This window comes from Castanea sativa, chromosome 3, assembly GCF_040712315.1.
Source record: "Castanea sativa cultivar Marrone di Chiusa Pesio chromosome 3, ASM4071231v1".
Classification (NCBI taxonomy): Eukaryota; Viridiplantae; Streptophyta; class Magnoliopsida; order Fagales; family Fagaceae; genus Castanea; species Castanea sativa.
Window position 1 is genome coordinate 2,195,552 of NC_134015.1, and position 21,012 is coordinate 2,216,563.

Below are 21,012 nucleotides of genomic sequence, written 5' to 3' on the forward strand. Positions count from 1 at the left end.
AAATAAACCGAATTGGACCAAAGTGGATTGAAGTGGACCGAATAGACCCAAGGGGACCAAATTGTTCTCCCAAAAAATTAAACAATTTTAAAAGTAATTTCTATCTCTCTATTTTACAAATATATAATTTTATTAATTTTTGTGTTTTTGATTGATATTATTCTTTTTATAACTTACATTTATATTATATTTTCTATGTTAATCAAATATTTTCTTTTTTATATTAATTTGAAATTTTGGAATTAATTTTGTCTTCAATATTTTATCTTAATTTTCCTCCCCTAACCAAAATCCTGGCTCCACCACCAAAAGATAAAGCGATAAACAGTTACCTTACATTTTAGATAAATCTATATCTTATATAATAATATATTAAAATAACATATTTGGTTAGAGATTCAAATGTAAAACCAGTTGATTTGATGAAAACATGAATTGATAGTTCATAATCAAAAGATGACCATAGCCTAAGCTTGTTGTGTTTTGTGTTGTATATCTATCTAGAGTGTTTATATCACGTGATTATCACTGATAATGAGAAAGTATCTCATCAGTCCATCTCATACAAGACTTTTTCCACTTATAACAGGTATTTGATAGGATATTTTTGGTCATGTTAATCAACTCTATTAGTTATATATATAAAAATATATATATTAAAAAAAAACAGAGTTCTTGTATTGTAGTCATTGTTCTTGATTAATGAAAATCGCTTGCCTTTTTTTGCTAATGGCATTTGGAAATATTAAAAGTATAAATAAATAATTAAATAAATTAAATTCTGGGTCTATGGCCTTAAAAATCGGGTTAGAAAAGTCTCTATGATAGCCTTGAATGGGGACTAATTCTAGAAGTGCTAATATTCTTTAAATATTCTAGCCACCTTAAAAAGTTAATTATGAGTTATATATATAACTTCACCCGAAATCTCAAGTTGAGAGAAAGCTTAACCTCAAATTACTTACTTAAAGCTTAAAATTATACCATGTAAATGATTTTTTTTTTTTTTTCAAACTTAAATCATTATCTTTTGGGCAATTTTCATTTTAACTAAACTATCTTTGCATTGGCGAAAATCAATACCAGTTAGATTTCATCTACTACATTGTTGGCACCGACAGCCCATTGGCATTTCCTGATAGGTTCAGTTACTTGAGTTAAAACTCTTATTTCATTAGAACAGGACTTGTTTTGCTGGAGTCAATGAGTTAAGGCATATTGCTGTCTCAATCAAACTGTAAAGACAAACTAGTTGTGCATATTGCTTCAAAAGTTTTCAAATTCGACTATTGAACATCATTTAGAGTATAAACACCAAAATTTCGACAACAACCATGGTTTTAAAGCAACAAATCTAAGGCGTTTTTAAAGACTCAAATAAGAGATTGACATTATATGCTACGTTGCAAGCCCTTTTGGAAATCAACAAGTATATTCTTTCATATATATCTTTTTTGAAAGAATTATCTTCTTACAAAAACAAGAAACTTCCACAAAGTGAATTTACACTTGAATCAACAATGAAACAATAAAAAAAAAAATGAACATTAGAGTACAGACATTTCCCCACCCTGCACGCCAAAGTACACAAAATAATCTAATTACAAAATAATCTAATTGACAACCCTGCAATTCTTCCTGACCTCACCCTGCCTTCCTGTGAGAACATCAATGGAACCCATTTTCACCATTGCTGCTGCAAACTTGTTAGCCCAAGCTGCATCATTTCTTGCATGGTTCCTCACAATCCCCACCGTTGTGGGGCTGCTCAAAAGAGTTTGATCGGAGGTCAACAAGCCATGGTGATTCATCAAATCTTTGTAGTACTTATTATCAAGTTTGTTTGGTGTAAGAACATCGAGTGGCACTGTAGGATCACCACCATTTCCAGAACTTAATTGTGGGGGACACTTAGCTTTCAAGTCTCTAGCAAATTTGGGGTCCATTGAAGGGTCTTGTGCATGTGTTGCATTGAAAGTGTATAGCCGCTTTGAGAAAGAAGAACAATGTGACACGCCTATAGAATGTGCTCCAGAAAGTGTCACCATTTCATCAAGACTAAGGCCTTTTCGTGCAAAGTTTTCTTCGAGTTGCTTGGCATCAAAGAAAGGAGGGGGAAGGTTTTGGGTAGGCTCATCTTCATGCGACACCCGGCCATCACGACGACCTGATGGCACTTTGTAGTTTATGTCTCCAACTTTGTATGCACTGTCACGAGCAGCAAACGCAATAATATCTGCACATGAGACAATTTGGCGGCATTGAGCCTCTAGTTCAGCCTTTGCCTCATCGATCACTTCAAAGCCTCGCAAACTTGGATTGTTGGCTATATTTTCCTTCTCTGCTGGGTTTCCAGGAGTTGAATCAAGTAAAACAGAGGCATCACAACCCTGAAACATATAGCATGAAAATTATGATTAAGTCCAATCGATGACAATGAGGGAATTATTTTCTTCTCGTTTTAGGAGAATTTATATTCATTAGCTTACTGGATTTAAGAACTATGTTGGATAAAAGAACAATAAACCTTAAAAAAAATAATACTTTAAAAAGTTGTACAACAAAAGAAATTGGGGAAAAAAGAAAAGAAAACAAAAAAGAAAGTCAATCTAGTTTAGTTTGTCTAGAAAAATCCTGATAGACATTTAAAATGAAGCTAAAAAAAATCTGCGTTTTGTGTCAGTTTAATTTATCTGCATTGAAATGTAGTCATTAACACCTGCCAATTACAATAAAACCACCTTCTCAAAATAAAATTACAATAAAACCATTATCCACCATTCAAAAAGAATGACATTAATGTGTATTAGTATCAAATTGGAAAAGTAGCACAGATAATCATGAAATGTTTTTCAAGCAACGGTCCCGTAGCTCAGTTGGTTAGAGCGTTGGTCTTATGAGCCGAAGGTCGCGGGTTCGAGCCCCGCCGGGACCAAACTCCAATGATTTTGTTGGTGTCAATGTCATGGCTAGCAAAAGAAGTTATAATGTTCCAATGATTTTGTTGGTGTCAATGTCATGGCTAGCAAAAGAAGCTATAAATTTGAAGTCATTATGTTTTTGATACACATGTCATGTCTATATATGTTAATAATGTGATATTTTAAGAAAATGTTTCACTTTTTTTTTTTTTTGAGAAAAAATGTTTTGCTTTTAAGCCAAATAAATAAATAAATTTGGATCAAATAAGCTCTTGATAGACATGTTATTTCTAAGAAAAATATTCTAAGATAAGGTTTTGCTTTTAATACATACAAAAGTCATCATAGTAATTAAGGATGTCACAAATACTTTTTCTGGAGAGAAAACGGTGTATTTGATTTTATAAAATACTAAAAATATAGTGGAAAATGAGGGTGAGAAGAAGCTATACCCTAACAAAACAATCATGGAAATGCATTCTGATTAGGCCAGCAGCTATGCCAGGATTCCTTGACACAGCTTTGTTCACAGCTTTTCTCACAATTGCTTCTGCAGAAGGACAACTTGTCTTATAAAAGCCCACTTTGAGTGATGCTGATGAGACAGAAGCCATCGTAGATATACTAATTAGAAAGAAAACCAAGCACAAGTGCAGTGTTGCCATCTTCATTGTACAACCCAAATGACCTTAATTTGTGTGAGGCAAAGAAAGAGTGAGGAACAATATATAAGGTAGTTAAGAACAAAGCAAGAAATGGATTGTGCGCTACAAAGAAAGATAATGTGAGAGGAAGATAGTGAAATGAGGTGATTGAGATTTGAGATGAAGGGAATGGTTGATGTTAAGTTCATATTTATAGGTAGAGAAAAGGAGAAGATGATGCCGGCTGCTTTTACTTTGAATTTGTATACCGAAGCGTGTGTTAATTACTTACAGTTGCAGCAAGCAAAGAAGTGAAGCTTTAAGCTGTCTAAGTTTGAACAGTTCCATATACACCGGTACACTCCCTTCGCCTCCTTGCTTGGTTTGACTTCTAATTTTGCAGGCCAGGTACAGAAAAGTACTGGTTTTATTTTTTATTTTTTTCTGACTTTCAAATATGTCAAGTGGCAATGAAGAATGAAGGTTATGGTCATGACTGAAAATCTCCATGACAAATTCTCATACTGATCATGAAATGAGTTTTATATTACATTTTTTTTTTTAATATTACATTTTTTAGGGGTATACTTTGACAATTCCGTTCTTGCATCAGCGTTTTATATTACATTTCAAATGAATATATTGAAGAAGTCTATTTGCATGTAGTAGGATATGAATTGAAGTATCCCATTCAGCCGGAAAAAAGATATGAAGTAATTTTTAAATGGGAAAGTCTAATCAACCCCTTTTTTTTTCCCCTCTTTATTCAAATTTAAAGAGGAAAATGGATTCTTAAGTTTGAACACAAAGATACGCCATAAACTCTGCTTTAAAAATGGATTCAATTTTTACACAATTTTAAGTAGTCGTGATGGTAAAAATGTAGTAAGTCCATACAAAAATAAATGTTCACCACTCCATCAAATTGTAAGAAGAAGAAAAAAAAAAAAAACTAATTTTGAACCCTTAAAATCTGCATCAGAATCACCCAAAAAAAAAAACTAATTTTGAATTTACAACCCTCTTACCTTTTAAAATATTACGTTAGTTCAAGTCCTTCGACAATCACCTTAAAAGGGTAATGAATAAAGTAATTAACAAAGGGACAAATATGATAGGTATAATTCAGGTAAGTTTGACCAAGTCATGCATTCTAGCTACTTGTTCAACCTCCATGTATCAAATCCCACAGAAATATGAACTTCCAAGAAATTCAATCAAATAAAAATTACTTGTTCATGAAATGCCTTTAGCAACTAGCTGCTTAAACTGTAAAACAAGGCACTGGACAAAATAATCAGTAACGCGTTTGCTTTGAATTCTAATCTAAATGTTTTCTTAACTTGTACATGAGATTAATTTAGACATTTTTTTTTCTTTTTTCACTTTCAAAGATGTCAACTGGCAATGATTTATCATGTCTGAAAAAAGCTACTTGAGAACTTTTTATCTATGTCCCCCCAAAAAACAAAAAACAAAAAACTAATAAATAATTAAAATGTCTTCATTCTGAAAAACAAAGAGGTTGTCGTCGATAAAATGAGTTCCTTGCTAAATTTTAAAATTAAAAATAAGAGAATTCAAGCTTGAGAGGTCTCAAAGATATTAATTAGCAACCTCACAACACTTCCTCTAATGATTTAGTTATAACTTAAACTAAATCCCACCAAGATCTTAAGATAGCATTAGGTAGTAGGTTTCAAATAATTGTTGGTAAATCAAACTCATTGCTCCCTAGGATTTGAATGCACCTAAAGACCTATCCATCACCAAACCACGTGGGAGCCTTTTGTTATACTAGTCCACTTATTATGGTGGTGCATAGAGATATGGTTGGAAATTTAGTATCATCATCAGTACTAATACCAATATTGATCAATTTAATGAATTTAGTTGCATATGGTAAAAAATTTAGTATGCTAGTACCTCAATGAATTTATTTGTATATAGTAAAGAGTTTATATGACCTTTAGCCGGCTATCTCGATATCTCCGACTCTAAAATAAAAAATGAGTATTTATGAATTGTGAATAATATCTCTCTATTTATCATAAATTTATATTATGTGTGTGTGCGTGTTTGATACTAATTGTGTGCATTATTTTTATTTTTATTATTATTATTATTATTATTATTATTATTATTATTATTATTATTATTATTATTATGTTGAAATGTTATTCCTGTGAATAGTGATTTGTGTGAATGTGCGCGTATATAGTATAAGTATAATATAATTTTATATAATTTAATAAATAGAAAATAGAGAGGGTTTGTTACACATGTTTGTATTGTTATCAAATTTTAATAACTCTTTAGTGATTTAAGGAAGAAAAAAAAAAGAGTAAAGTTAGTGATCTTTTAAGCATTTGATTGATTAAGTAAACAACTAGTGTATTATTTATATTCGGATAAGTGTGGTTGTGTGGGTCAATAATTAATACAGTGCCAATGGATCGAGTTTTATAATTCTGTTTTAAATATTTTTATAAAAAATGACAAATGGATAATGAAAACCAGATTTATCTATATATATGTAAAAACTGAAGCGTAGCATTTATTGTTGCTACATTCCAGTTAAGTCACATCAACACCATGCCATCATTTATTTTCTTCTTTCATTTTATTTATTTTTTTATTTACCAATTAACATTTATTGAGCCTCTCCTTAAATTCAAATGCTACTCTATCTCCAACTGTATTGTTTGTCTCTCCATTAACCCAAACTCTTCATATGCCGCTATTATATGAAATTATAATAGTCATCGATAGATTTTCTTTTCCTTTAAACCACATTTTTAACCTTCTCGCCCCTCATATGTTTTCTTTATAAATTTTCAATTTCTCTCTCCACAAATGATTGGTATGACCTTTAACGGGATAGTTTCTTGAGTGTTTTTCTTGTTCTTTCAATCATGGTTATACTTGTCTACCAAAACTCAATCAAATGAGTGCAAGAGATAGAGAGTGACTCTAGAGCTTGCGAAAAAAAACTGAAGCATATAAGAGGCAAACATTAGTAGCCCAAGTCCAAAGGGTATGAACTCAAAGTGAGTTTTGTTATTTGTATTATTCTTATTATTTATTTATATATTTCCATCTCATTACTAGGGAAAAAATGTAATTCAATTTTGGGATTCATGATGAACAAGTTTGAGCATTCAACGTCTCAAAACTATTCACATACATTTTTGCTTTTTGAAAATTAATTTGAGATGAGCATTTAATCTCGTTTGCTGTATGGAACTTGGGGTGCGATATATAGTTTAAAATTTTTTTTTTTTAATCTTAATTTTATAAAGGAAACTCTAATTCTTCAAATACACCACCTTAAGTTAACTATTGTGTTGTGATTGGAGTTTTTGTGTTTTGGACTTTTTTTTTAGAGATAATTTTTTTGTTTTGGACCTTAGTTGGCCTATTTGGTTGACAAATAGCTTTCGGAATTGTTTAGCTTTTGAGAAATAGTTTGGGATTTTAGGAAAGAGGAAATTCAAAGAATTGAATTCTTTTTAAAATACCATTAGTATCTAGCTTTAAGCTAATGGAAAACTAATTGGTTCTTGATTCTTGAATATCTATCTATAATATTGTATACATGAACAATAGTTGGTTATTAGTTTTAGATTTTGGATTATGCTATTTTATTCAATAACTGGATTTTCTTTTAGAATTTTCTCCTCTTAAATATCTAGAATACTGTGTACATGAGTTTTAGACAAAACTTAACAATACTACTATACGTGAGTTTTAGATTTTGGATATTACTATTTCTTTCCTTATTAAATACAGTATGATATAGCTAATGTGATCCAATAAAGGCAAAAGCAATAGCTATTTCGGGGGCATAGCAAATTATACAATCTGATAATTTCCTATAGCCATTTAAAGTTCATAACCTAGAATGTTAATAGCCATCTTTGAGACAAGAACAATTAGTCAAGTTTAGCAAGTTTATCACCAACTTTGACCCCAACATCATGGCAATACAAGTGACTCACTTACAATTCATATACACACTATTTTGATTCTCGCATGGTGGGAATTCAAAACATTGATAAAATGAATGTAATGGAAAGTGGGTGATTTGTATATGGGCACATTGATGAATGTGTGTAGTGGAAATGGGTGGAATCAATGGCACATTAATTACTATATGTCAATTTAGTCCTTGATGGAAACTGTTATAAGTGAGGGACTATTAATTTTGATCATTTTGATGAAGTAAGGTTTGTTTAAAATGTATTTTATTTATTTACCTTATTGTAAATAAGTTTTACACACGATGATTCTATCCTTTTAAACCTCATTTTACTTTTTTTGTGGTCTTATCCTTTTTTGTTGGCAACTAAGTAGACATCACTTTTTGGAATTAAGAATGCGTGCAACTGGTGCAAATGGTGTACCTAGAAATTCAGAAGATATGATACAATCTCATCATGCGAAGAAAAGAGGAAATCTAATGTTGTGTTGATATGTCCCTCCATTATTGGGTTACAAATATCACATCTCAAAAAAAAAAAAAAAATAGAATGATATATTTGTCATTGGAAAATACTTTAAGAAATAGTTCAATTTTTTAGGAAAACAAATTATCTTCAATAAATTTTAGAGAATAAATTACGGATTATTATATCATATGACAAAATAATTATATATTCTCACATATCACGTGGATCTGGGACTAGTAAAAATAAAATTATTATAAAACTTACAAATTAAATCAAATGGCCAATGATAGTCTTGAATGGAGATTCATTCGGAAAGTGCAAATATTCTTTAAATTTTCTAGTCACCTTAACAAGTTAATTATGCGTTGCATAACTTCACCCACAATCTCAAGTTGAGAGAAAACTTAACCTTAAATTGCCTACTTAAAGCTTAAAACAATTTAAAATGATAATTTTTTTAAACAATTAAATCATTATCTTTAGGGAAATTTTCATTTTAATTAAAGGGTAAATTACAAATTTGGCTCCTAACCTTTACACTGAATGTCAATTTGATCTCTAGCATTTTGAATGTGCCAATTTAGTCCCTACCTTTTAGTATATATTGTGTCAAAATAGTACTCCTGATAGATAGAAAATGTTAACGTGATTAACGGCTAAAATAAAATATTATTTTTATGCCACATCAGATGACACGTGTAATGCCACATAAAATAAAATTAAAAAAATATTTTAAAAAAACAGTTTATGATAAAATTGGATCTCAAAAGTCAATCTCAAACACCCTAAACAGCTTCGGTGAGTACCGGCCCCTTCATTCCTCGATGGACGCAAAGGTACAAGCCAATGAGCCAAAGTGGGATATTGCTACTTCGAATAATTTCTTGTTGCAAAAGTACACTTCAAAGATTAATTGGGCATCTATTTATCTCAAATTTCCAATTTGTTAATGATTTAGGTATTGGTTTCTTTAGGTGGCTACGCAATGGAATTTTTGGAAATTGCAAGACTACTCTTTAGGATTTGGTTAGATAATTTTTGGTCTAAATTAATATGTTTATAGGATGAAATTCCTTGGCATTGTTAGCTGGTTTTTTTCTTTGCTAGACTAGAGGAGAGTAGCTTTCATCATGTGTCGATTGTTGGTGTCAGTAAAAAATTATTTTGTTTTAAAATATCGTTTTCCTTTTGTTTTGCTTGGGATATTAGTTTTGATTGTGATTATCTTGGCTGGATAATTTCTGGATTCTCATTTGATTTTGCAAAAGTATAGAATTTGGATATCTGAATCCTTGGTGGCGGCTATATGAAGCTGTTGTGGATGTTTGGGATTTTGAGATCCAATTTTATTCTAAACTGGCTTTTTTCTTTTTAATTATTGTTTATACCATGTGGGTTATATGATGTGGCATGAAATAATTTTTTTATTTTAATCGCTAACTACGTGAATATTTTACATCTATCACTTAGCGCCAGGGACTATTTTAATATAATACCAAAAGATTAGGGACTAAATAAATATATTTGAAACGTTAGGGACCAAATTGACATTTAGTGTAAAGGTTATAAACCAAACTTGTACTTTACCCTTAACTAAACTATCTTTGCATTGGCGAAAATCAATACCAGCTAGGTTTCATCTACTACATTGTTGGCACAGGCAACGAGTGAATACAGCATTAACATAGCCACCTTATTAAGGCATTCACATGCTGATTCTTTAGACAATTAGACAATGTGCTACTGTCTCAATCAAACTTTAAAGACAAATATTAATTGTGTGCATATTGCTTCAAAAGTTTTCAAATTTGACAATTGACCATCATTTAGATTATAAATACAAAAAATTTCACTAACCGTGGTTATAAAGCAATAAATCTGGGGCGTTTTTAAAGACTCAAATAAGAGATTGACATTATATGCTACGTTGCAAGCCCTTTTAGAAATCAACAAGTATATTCTTTCATATATATATATATATATATATATATATATATTTTTTTTTTTTTTTTTTTTTTTTTTGAAAGAATTAACTTCTTACAAAAACAAGAAACTTTCACAAAGTGAATTTACACTTGAATCAACAATGAAACAATGAAAAAAAAATGAACATTAGAGTACAGACATTTCCCCACCCTGCACGCCAAAGTACACAAAATAATCTAATTACAAAATAATTTATTTGACAACCCTGCAATTCTTCCTGACCTCACCCTGCCTTCCTGTGAGAACCTCAATGGAACCCATTTTCACCATAGCTGCTGCAAACTTGTTAGCCCAAGCTGCATCATTTCTTGCATGGTTCCTCACAATCCCCACCGTTGCGGGGCTGCTCAAAAGAGTTTGATCGGAGGTCAACAAGCCATGGTGATTCATCAAATCTTTGTAGTACTTATTATCAAGTTTGTTTGGTGTAAGAACATCCAGTGGCACTGTAGGATCGGCACCATTTCCAGAACTTAATTGTGGGGGACACTTAGCTTTCAAGTCTCTAGCAAATTTGGGGTCCATTGAAGGGTCTTGTGGATGTGTTGCATTGAAAGTGTATAGCCGCTTTGAGAAAGAAGAACAATGTGACACGCCTATAGAATGTGCCCCAGAAAGTGTCACCATTTCATCAAGACTAAGGCCTTTTCGTGCGAAGTTTTCCTCTAGTTGCTTGGCATCAAAGATAGGCGGGGGAAGGTTTTGGGTAGGCTCATCTTCACGTGACACCCGACCATCACGACGACCCGATAGCACTTTATAATTTATGCCTCCAACTTTGTAGGCACTGTCACGAGCAGCAAATGCTATAATGTCTGCACATGAAACAGTTTTGGGGCATTGAGCTTCTAGTTCAGCCTTTGCCTCATCGATCACTTCAAAGCCTCGCAAACTTGGATTGTTGGCTATATTTTCCTTCTCTGCGGGGTTTCCAGGAGTTGAATCAAGTAGAACAGAAGCATCACAACCCTGAAAAATATAGCACGAAATTTATGATTAGGTCCAACTGATGACAACGAGGGTATTATTTCATTCTCGTTTAGGAGAATTTATTTTCATTAGCTCACTAGATTTAAAAACTAAGTTGCATAAAAGAACAATACACCTTTTAAAAATAAAAATAAAAAGAAAGCTATAGCAAGTTCAGTCAATCTAGTTTAGTTTGTCTAAAAAAATCTTGATAGACGTTTAAAATGAAGCTTAAAAAATCTGCGTTTGTGTCAGTTTAATTTGTCTAGATTGAAATGTACGTAGTCATTAATACCTACCAATTACACTAAAACCATTATCCACCATTCTAAGAAGGATGACATTAATGTGTATTGGTATCAGATTGGAAAAGTAGCACAGATAATATCATAAAATGTTTTTCATGCAACGGTCCCGTAGCTCAGTTGGTTAGAGCGTTGGTCTTATGAGCCGAAGGTCGCGGGTTCGAGCCCCGCCGGGACCAATACTCCAATGATTTTGTTGTTGCCAATGTCATTGCCAGCCAAAAAAGTTAATAAATTTGAAGTCATCAAGTTTTTGATACACATGTCATATCTATATATGTTAATAATGTGATATCTTATGAAAATATTTTGCTTTGAAGCCCAAAAAAGTAAATAAATTTGGAACAAATAAGCTTTTGATGGACATGGTATTTCTATATGTTGTTTGTATTGTGATATTCTAAGATAAGGTTTCGCTTTTAATACATACAAAAGTCATCATGCTAATTAAGGATGATATAGATGCTTTTTCTGGAGAGAAAACGGTGTATTTGATTTTATATACTAAAAATATAGTGGAAAATGAGGGTGAGAAGAAGCTATACCCTAACAAAACAGTCATGGAAATGCATTCTGATTAGGCCAGCAGCTATGCCAGGATTCCTTGACACAGCTTTGTTCACAGCTTTTCTCACAATTGCTTCTGCAGAAGGACAACTTGTCTTATAAAAGCCCACTTTGAGTGATGCTGATGAGACAGAAGCTATCGTAGATATACTAATTAGAAAGAAAACCAAGCACAAGTGCAGTGTTGCCATCTTCATTGTACAACCCAAATGACCTTAATTTGTGTGAGGCAAAGAAAGAGTAAGGAACAATAAATAAGATAGTTTTTTTTTTTTTTTTTTTTGAGGGTGATTGAGATTTGAGATGAAGGGAATGGTTGATGTTAAGTTCATATTTATAGGTAGAGGATTGAAGAAGATTATGCGGGCTGCTTTTACTTTTTGTATACCAAAACGTGTGTTAATTACTTACAGTTGCAACAAGCAATGAAGTGAAGCTTGAAGCTGTCTAAGTTTGAACAGTTTCGTATACAGTGGTACACTCCCTTGGCCTCTTGCTTGGTTTGAATTCTCATTTTGCATGCCTGGTTTAGAAAAGTATTGGTTTTATTTTTTATTTTTTTTCTGACTTTCAAAGATGTCAAATGGCAATGAAGAATGAAGATTATCTCCATGACAAATATTCTCATCTTTAAAATGAGTTCCCTCCTAAACGGCACACATTTAGGGGAATGCTTGACAATTTAGTTTCATACATCAAGATTTTATATTACTTTCTAAATGGACATATTCAAAAAGTCTATTTGCATGTAGTAAAATAAAAATTTAAGTATCCAATTCAGTAGGAAAATTAAAGATAAGAAGTAATCAAGCTAGTTTTGTATTTTTTTTATTTTTTTAAACAGTGTGTAGGTAAGGATGAAACTTTTGTGTCATGATTTATAAATAATTGTGATGGAGAAAATGTGAAGAATTCATATAAAAATTATTATTCACCACTCCTTTAAATTGTGCTCGTAGAACAACTCTTTTTTCTAACATGGTATTTCATATATATTATAAAAAAAAAAAAAAAAAAAAAAAAAAAAAAAAAAAAAAGCTCTAAGCTTTTCAAATGTTACTTTAGTATGACTGAAGACAACCTTAAAAATGAATAAATAAAGTAATTAACAAATGGACAAAAATGATAAGTATAATTGAAGACGAAACAGACAAGTTTGACCAAGTCATTCATTCTAGCTAGCCGTCTTGGCTAAGTAACACATGTATCAAATCCCACAGAAACATGACCTTCCCAGAAATTTAATCGAATAAAAAACTATTTGTTCATGAAAAGCCTACTACCAACTAGCTGCAGAAACTATAATAAAACAAGGCAGTCTAAGCCAAATCAGTCACGCGTTTGTGCTCTGTATAACATTAGCACCATATATAGTGATACTTTTCTTTCCCTTGGCCTCCCTCCTCCTTTTGAATTCTAATCTGAATGGGTTCTTTTAAATTGTAGATGAGGTTTAGACTTCCTTATCTTTTTCCTTTTCATTTTCAAAGATATCCACTGGCAATGATGATCATGTCTGAAAAAGCTACTTGAGAAATTCTCATGTAGGGTATCCCCAAATAAATAAATAAAAACAAACAAACAGTAAATAATTTATTTTCATTCTGAATGGAAAATACAAATTGGGATTTGTCGTGTATAAACTATAAAATGAGTCCATTGCTAAATTTCTAAATAAAAAAGGAGGGGTTACAATTGAGAAACCAATAGTGACTGTGAGGTCTCAAATTAGGAACCTCACAACGCTTCCTCTAGTGATTAGCAAGATCTTGAGATAGCATTAGGTAATGGGTGTCGAATAATCGTTGGTAAATCAAACTCGTTGCTCCCTAGGATTTGAATGAACCTTTAAACTTTTGTTATAGTGTACCACCTATCATGGTGGTGCATAGAGATATAGCTGGAAATTTAGTTTCATCATCAATACTAATACCTAAATTGATCGATTTAATGAATTTATTGCATATGGTAAAAAATTTAGTATGCTAGTTCCTCGATGAATTTATTTGTACATAGTAAAGAATTTAATGTACTAGAACCCACTTAAGATGACCCTTAGCACAAACTAACCATCAAGTTATCTTCAAAAAAGAAAATTCATGCACAAAGGCATAATGACAAGCTGGATAAAAAAATATAAAAAATAAAAACCACGCACGCACACAACTAGCAGGTTGGTTCAAACACTCTTTAACATTTCTTTCACCTTCCGGTCAAAAAAACAAAACGTTTCTGTCACCTTGCTTCATAATGTGGCTTTTTTCCCCCATTTGACAAGTACACACGGGATCATAGCACAATCCAAGTAAATTAAATTCACCAAGCAGCCTATGACTGGTCATCTTTGCTTCGAGTAGAAGGTAATCTTTAGATAAATATTCATCTAAAAACAATCTTCATTTAGAAGAACAATTCAATGGCCAATTCTCGATTGTGTTGAAAAGAAACCTTTAGGAGAATATAACTATAACATATTTGCATCCCAAACCCAATAGGTTACAGGGACTAATACTACAAAGAAATAAGATTCACGAAGTTCCTTCGAGTAAAAAGTAAAATTTTGATTTGAAATATTCATGAAATGAAATTCTTCAATTGGAAGAACTATGCAAGTGGCTGAATTTACGTTAAGTTGGAAAGAAACCAGGTTAAATTATTAAATTCATTATTTTCTAATAGTTTAAGTTTTTTAAATTACTAATAATTTATCATAGTATCAAGAGTGATCCTAGGTGGGAAATCCTATCTGCTACCTATATTAAAATTGAAATTTTAACATATTTGCAACCCAATACCTTTGGACTAAAGTTGAAAATTTGAACATATTTGCATCCCAAACTACACTATATTATTAAGGACGACCTATTCACAAATTTAGAAAGCTCATGCCGTGTGCTACAAAAGAGAAACCCAAACCTAGAAATCCTCACCCCATGAGTAAAAAGATCAAACAGAGTTATTATTTGCAGTGTTATTAATGTCATAGAGCATATCAAGAATTAAATCCACTGAGTCATCTCAGTGTGTTGCTGCAAAGATAAAATCTTCAAATTGGCCCTTGTAATCTCGGAAGTAGCTCTTGGAAGATATTAAAAATACAAGAGTCTAGGCGGCCTAAAGCTAATTAGAACACTCACAGCAGTGGTGGTATATAGGTATATTGCTATTTTTTAACTTCTCAAACACAAAAAATGAGCTCCAGCAGTGGAGCTATAGCAAAAAAGATTTTGCTTCTAGCTACAGTGCACATCTAAAGGTAGATGTGCACTGTAGCTCAAAGGTTAAAAAAAATATATTATTTTATTAAATTTCTCTCTCTCTCTCTCTTTCATTTAAAAAATATTTTCTCTTTCTTTTTTTTTCTCACTCTCTCCGGCTTCTCTTCTTTCTTCATTTTTCCTTGTCTTTTTTTTTTTTTTCTCTCCCTCATCTACTCTCTGCTTCGCCGACTTGTTCTTCGCCTGTTCTTTGCCGATCTGTTCTTCACCTGTTCTTCGTCAATCTTCGCCGACCTATTCTTCGCCTGTTCTTCGTCGATCTTCGCCGACCAGTCCTCCATTCCACCGCCGATCCTCATCTTCATCGCCCACGTCACCATCCCATGCCGCCGACCCATCTCACCCAGTCCTCCATCTCACCACCGATCCAAGCTCCATTGCCGATCCAAGCTCCATCGGCACCGCCTTCATCGAACTCAAGAACGCCTCGGATTTCGTGGCGTGGCTGTGGCTAGATTTCGTGGGTTTCTCTGTGGCTATGTTGGTGTGGTGGTTTGTGATGGTTTTTCTCTGTGATTTGTGTGGGTTTGTTGGTGTGAGTTTCTCTGTGATTTGTGCGGTGATTTTTGGCTAATTTGAATTTTTGGTAGTGGTTGTGGGTGGTTGTTGGCTTACTAGTTGTTGTTGGATGGTTGTGGGTGGTTGATCTTGGTTGGTTGGCAGTGGTGGTGGATCAGTTTGCAGTGTTTTTTTGTTTTGTGGGGTGTATTATTTTATTGTAATAGAAACATTATTTTATTGTGATGTTTATATTATTTTATTGTGTTGAAAGCTAAAATAGATCCACTGCTGCAGTATGTTTTGTAAAGTGTATAGGTAAAATAGATAAAGTAACTTTTTGTAGAGCTAAATTGCTAAAATTTTAGCTCCACTGCTATGGATGCTCTTATGTAGTCACGTCTGTAAGTCATCTATTAGATGTAGAGTCTAGGGATAAGGATTTATCTCAAATTATGAACTTCAATTCTATTTAGTAAAGTCAATATTGGGATTAGAGAACCACGTAGTAGTTTTTGCTTTGAAGGTTCTCTATTGATTTTTCACTTCGTCACTATATTGTTTGTTAGAATAATGTGGCCCAACATAATATATATGATGCCTTTATTATTAACAAAAATATTTAGTCTCTTGTGAAATTATGCAATACTTATATGACCGATATTGATATATTGAAATAGGTCTACTTGGTTTAGTAGACTAAGATTATGAATGCATTCATTGTAGTCCTTGACTTGACCATATCCATCATGATGTAGCATATTCTGATAGGTACATTGTTGGACCATGATGAAAAGGAGGTGCAAGTTAAAATTGCTCAGAATATGGAAGACAATAAAGGCTAGTCTTTCGATGGTTAGTGCATAATAATCTCGGAATTCATTCCATAATGAGATTCATGCACGTTGAGTGTTAGCTTTAATAAATCTATCGTGTCATTACCAGTAACTTGAACTCCTATTAAAGGTATTGTCATTATAGTAGTTTTAGATATGAACGATAGATGAATCCATGTATTAGCATAGAGTTACAAAAGTAATAACACATTAATGAACTTCTTCATTAATTAATGAAACTAATTAATAAAGTTGTTTATTAACAAATGTAACTAATTAATAAAGTTGTTTATTAACAAATGTAACATATCTGTTACAAGAAGTGCTATTACAATAGGAAGGATTTTGGTCATGTCCTTTTGGAATATTATAAATATTGTCAAGGCCACACTTGCAAGGGGGTGTGAGAAGAGAAAATAAAACTCTTGTTAATCCTGACCAGCTGGGGAGAGCACCTTGATTGTTTGTGAGGTCCTTGAATAACATAATCTAGTATGTATATTTCTCACATCTTATTGTTGAATTTTTTACATATGCACATGATATAATTGTTAATTGATAGATGTATTATATGTGTTTCTCTTGAATTATTACTTTTTAATTATTATTCCAACATTTTTGTGTTATTTACTTTATGTTTACCGAATTACTACTTTATATATGATGATATGTTGGTTTGTGATAATAACATGTGTTAATACTATTACATAATCCAATTAATTGGCTTAAATAAGTTATTTCAATAAATTAAGGGATTAAAACATATTCTTTCTTACATGGTATTCAATCTACAAATGTGAGGTACTTCCAAAGACTCAAATAACAACATTTACTGTAGGTTCCAGTTAGCTCAACTGATAAAGTATCTGATATTTAAATAAAAAATAGGAGGTTTAATCCTCGCCAACATCAAAATTTTACTGGTATCTTGACTTGATGATAAAGAGCATAATTATCAGAAAAAGACGTCATAAGTTGAAATTCTTTTTAAAAAAAATGCATTCACTTCAATTGCTAAGTAGCAAACATGTGAATGTTAATGATTAACATTAGATCAATCAAAAAGAAGATTCTTTCATAGTTTACAAAAGAATATCCTTAACAAACAAACAAAACTAATAAAACTTTCACAAAGCAGATTTACACTCTGATGAATCAACAATCACACAATGGAAACAAAAAATGAACAACAGTTCGGACACTCCGGCCATTCATGCCAAAGACACTATGTAATCTAATTGACAACCCTGCAGTTCTTCCTGACCTCACCATGCCTTCCTGTGAGAACACCAATAGAACCCATTTTCACCATAGCTGCTGCAAACTTGTTAGCCCAAGCTGCATCATTTTCTGCATTGTTCCTCACAATCCCCGCCGTTGCACGGCTACTCAAAAGAGTTTGATCAGAGGTCAACAAGCCATGATGATTCTTCAAATCTTTGTAGTACTTATTATCAAGCTTATTTGGTGTAAGAACATCCAATGGTACTATAGGATCACGTCCATTTCCAGAATTTGAGGGTCGGGGACACTTGGCTTTTAATTCCCTAGCAAATCTGCGGTCCATTGAAGGGTCTTGTGGATGTGTTGCATTGAAAGAGTACAACCGATTTGAGAATGAAGAACAATGTGACACCCCAATAGAATGTGCACCAGATAGTGTCACCATTTCATCAAGACTAAGGCCTTTTCTAGCAAAGTTATCTTTGAGTTGCTGGGCAGTGAAGGAAGGTGGTGGAAGGTTTTGGGTAGGCTCATCTTCACGCGATACCCTTCCATCACGGCGTCCAGATGGCACTTTGTAATTTATTCCTCCAACTTTGTAGGCACTGTCACGTGCAGCAAATGCTATAACGTCAGCACATGAGACTTTTTTTGGGCATCGAGCTTCAAGTTCAGCCTTTGCCTCATCAATAACCTCAAAGCCTCTCAAGCTTGGATTGTTGGCTCTATTTGCTTTCTCTGCTAGGTTTCCAGGTGTTGAATCAAGTAGGACAGAGGCATCACAACCCTGAAACACATAATATGAAAATTATGATTATTTTCAATTGATGACAATGAGTAATATAGACTTTGGGCTCATAAAGTAAAATTTCAAAAAGTTGTATATGAGCTAAAAAGGCTGAACAAACTAAAAAGGCTATGACAAACATCAGTCAATCTATACAGTAAAATGAACTTCCATGAAATGTATTTGATGCAATAGTCCCGTAGCTCAGTTGGTTAGATTGTTGGTCTTGAGGACCAACAGCCCATGATTTTGCTAGCCAATATATTGGCCAGACAAAAAAGTAAATAAATTACAAGTCATTAAGTTCTTGATAGACATGTACTGTGACTAATGTTTATATTATGATATCTATGTGACTCTGGCTTTGCATTTTATTACATTCCAAATTCATCATGCTAAGAATGTCATGGACGCTTTTTCTGGAGAGAAAATGTTGTATTTAATTTTATGAGAGACTAAAAATATAGTTGACATTAAAATAAGGGTGAGAAGAAGCTATACCCGAACAAAACAGTCATGGAAATGCATTCTAATGAGGCCAGCAGCTATAACAGGATTCCTTGACACAGCTTTGTTCACAGCTTTTCTCACAATTGCTTCAGCAGAAGGACAACTTGTCTTATAAAATCCCACTTTCAGTGATGCTGATGAGACAGAAGCTATGGTAGATATAGTAAGAAAGAAAACCAAGCACAAATATAGTGTTGGCATCTTCATTGGACAACACAAGAGACCTTTGTGTGAGACAAAGAAAGAGTAGGAAACAAAGAAAGAGAATGTGGGAGGAGGATATTGAAATAAGGTGATTGAGATGGAGGAAATAGTTGATGTTAAGTGCATATTTATAAGTAGAGAAAAGGAGAAGATGGTGCTAGGCCTGCTGGCTGCTTTTACCTTTTTTCTTTTTTCTTTTGTAAAGAAAGGGCTGCTTTTACTTGAGCATACCAAAACATGTATATATATATATATATATATATATATATATATATTAATTATGGCTGCTGCATGCAAAGCTGTCTAATTTTGAACAGTTTCATAGTGGTACACACTGTACAGTACACTCCTTCGGCCTCCCTACTGGGTTTGAATTATAGTATCCGTTTGGATACGGATTAAATTGGTTACGTTTAGCGTTTTTACATTTTCCTCTTCCTTTTTTATCTTTTCTGCTTCTGCACGTGTCAGAGACGGATGTTACTGTTCATGCTACTGTAACATAAACAGTGACCACATATGTTGACTTTTTAACACTTTTCAGCTCTTTTTCACCTTTTTTTTTTTTTTTATAGATTTTCAGCTTTTAACCAACAAATGGCAATGTATATTACTATTTAATACTATTCATGTACTGTTTATAAGACCCACAAACACTTTATTTAAAAAAATATATTAAAAATAGGACCCAGATTACTATTTACACATTAAAAAATTATTTTATTACAGTGTTTTCAGTAATAAGTTCTACCCAAACGGACCCCTAATCTCATATATATATATATATATATATATATATATATATATGTGTGTGTGTGTGTGTGTGTGTGTGTGTGTGTGTGAAAAGTGAAGGTTCGAATCTCCCTCCCTCACTTAGTATAACAATTGTATTATTAAAAAAAATTGACAATGAAGAATGAAAATGATGGTAATGTCTGAAAACTCCCAAACAAATTCTCATATAGGTCCTTAAATGAATAAATAAATGTGTCTTTGCGCCATCTATAAAATAAATTTCAATACTATATATCACAATCCAAAATAAATGTTAGTCACATCTCGAATTACAATTAAGAATTTTTCTGAATCATCTATTTATATAACCGAATTCTACCTAATAAACACTTAGCACACATTTGGAGAACTAATATATTAATAAAATATAAAATCCATATCAGCTGGGTCTCACAGTAAAGTAGTTCATCTATTTTACTAAGATTATTGTGTTTGATAGCCACCTTAACAGCTAATCAATAAATAAAGTAATTAACAAAAAAACAAAAAAGTTATGGTTGGAAGAGCAACCAGACAAGACCATCAGACAAGTTTGACCAAGTCAGCAATATAATGCAGCCCTTTTATTGGCTAATAACGCATGCATGTATCAAATCCGAATACTTGTTTTTTGTCGCTATGTTTATTGTTTACGTCCTTATTCCCTATTTGAAGGCTTTTGGATCTTTGTACAATATTTTAAGAACACACACATATTGCATCTCAAAGTCATGGATACAAATAAGTTTAGTGACAAATAATTTAACTATTTTTTTTACAATTGTTAAGGTACGTATTATGATTGATACATAGTAAAAGTAATATCAATAATGGACAAAGTGATATTACACCCATATCTGCAATCTTAGCAGGTTATGAAAAAAATGTCCCTATACCCTATGACCACTCCTATGGATAACCCCAATGCTTGTGTTAGTAGGAACTGTTGAGGATCCTCTGCCATAATCTAAGGCTTACCATATGTGCAACCTTTGACCCTCAATTATAGGAGCTTGTTTAGCCAATTATTTCCATTTATTTTGTCATCAACATTTATG

The 21,012-nt window shown here is 32.5% G+C and overlaps 3 protein-coding genes and 2 non-coding genes across 5 annotated transcripts; 2 read left to right on the forward strand and 3 right to left on the reverse strand.

Annotated features, from left to right (window-relative positions):
• Positions 1-1,389: 1,389 nt before the first annotated feature.
• LOC142629289 (peroxidase 5-like) lies at positions 1,390-3,752 on the reverse strand. Its single transcript, XM_075803247.1, has 2 exons — positions 3,374-3,752; positions 1,390-2,390 (listed from the first exon to the last, which is right to left on the reverse strand). The coding sequence occupies exons 1-2, from the start codon at positions 3,590-3,592 to the stop codon at positions 1,614-1,616; spliced, it is 996 nt and encodes a 331-aa protein (XP_075659362.1). The 5' UTR covers positions 3,593-3,752; the 3' UTR covers positions 1,390-1,613.
• Positions 2,862-2,935, forward strand: TRNAI-UAU (transfer RNA isoleucine (anticodon UAU)). Its single transcript has one exon. It is a non-coding gene; the product is annotated as a tRNA-Ile (tRNA).
• A 6,258-nt stretch (positions 3,753-10,010) lies between the features above and the next one.
• On the reverse strand, positions 10,011-12,136 carry LOC142628325 (peroxidase 5-like). The gene is made up of 2 exons (XM_075802426.1): positions 11,822-12,136; positions 10,011-10,971 (listed from the first exon to the last, which is right to left on the reverse strand). The coding sequence occupies exons 1-2, from the start codon at positions 12,038-12,040 to the stop codon at positions 10,195-10,197; spliced, it is 996 nt and encodes a 331-aa protein (XP_075658541.1). The 5' UTR covers positions 12,041-12,136; the 3' UTR covers positions 10,011-10,194.
• Positions 11,382-11,455, forward strand: TRNAI-UAU (transfer RNA isoleucine (anticodon UAU)). Its single transcript has one exon. It is a non-coding gene; the product is annotated as a tRNA-Ile (tRNA).
• A 5,309-nt stretch (positions 12,137-17,445) lies between the features above and the next one.
• On the reverse strand, positions 17,446-19,299 carry LOC142629475 (peroxidase 5-like). Its single transcript, XM_075803477.1, has 2 exons — positions 18,968-19,299; positions 17,446-18,466 (listed from the first exon to the last, which is right to left on the reverse strand). Exons 1-2 carry the CDS (start codon positions 19,181-19,183, stop codon positions 17,690-17,692), a joined length of 993 nt encoding a protein of 330 aa, XP_075659592.1. The 5' UTR covers positions 19,184-19,299; the 3' UTR covers positions 17,446-17,689.
• Between the last annotated feature and the right edge of the window lie 1,713 nt (positions 19,300-21,012).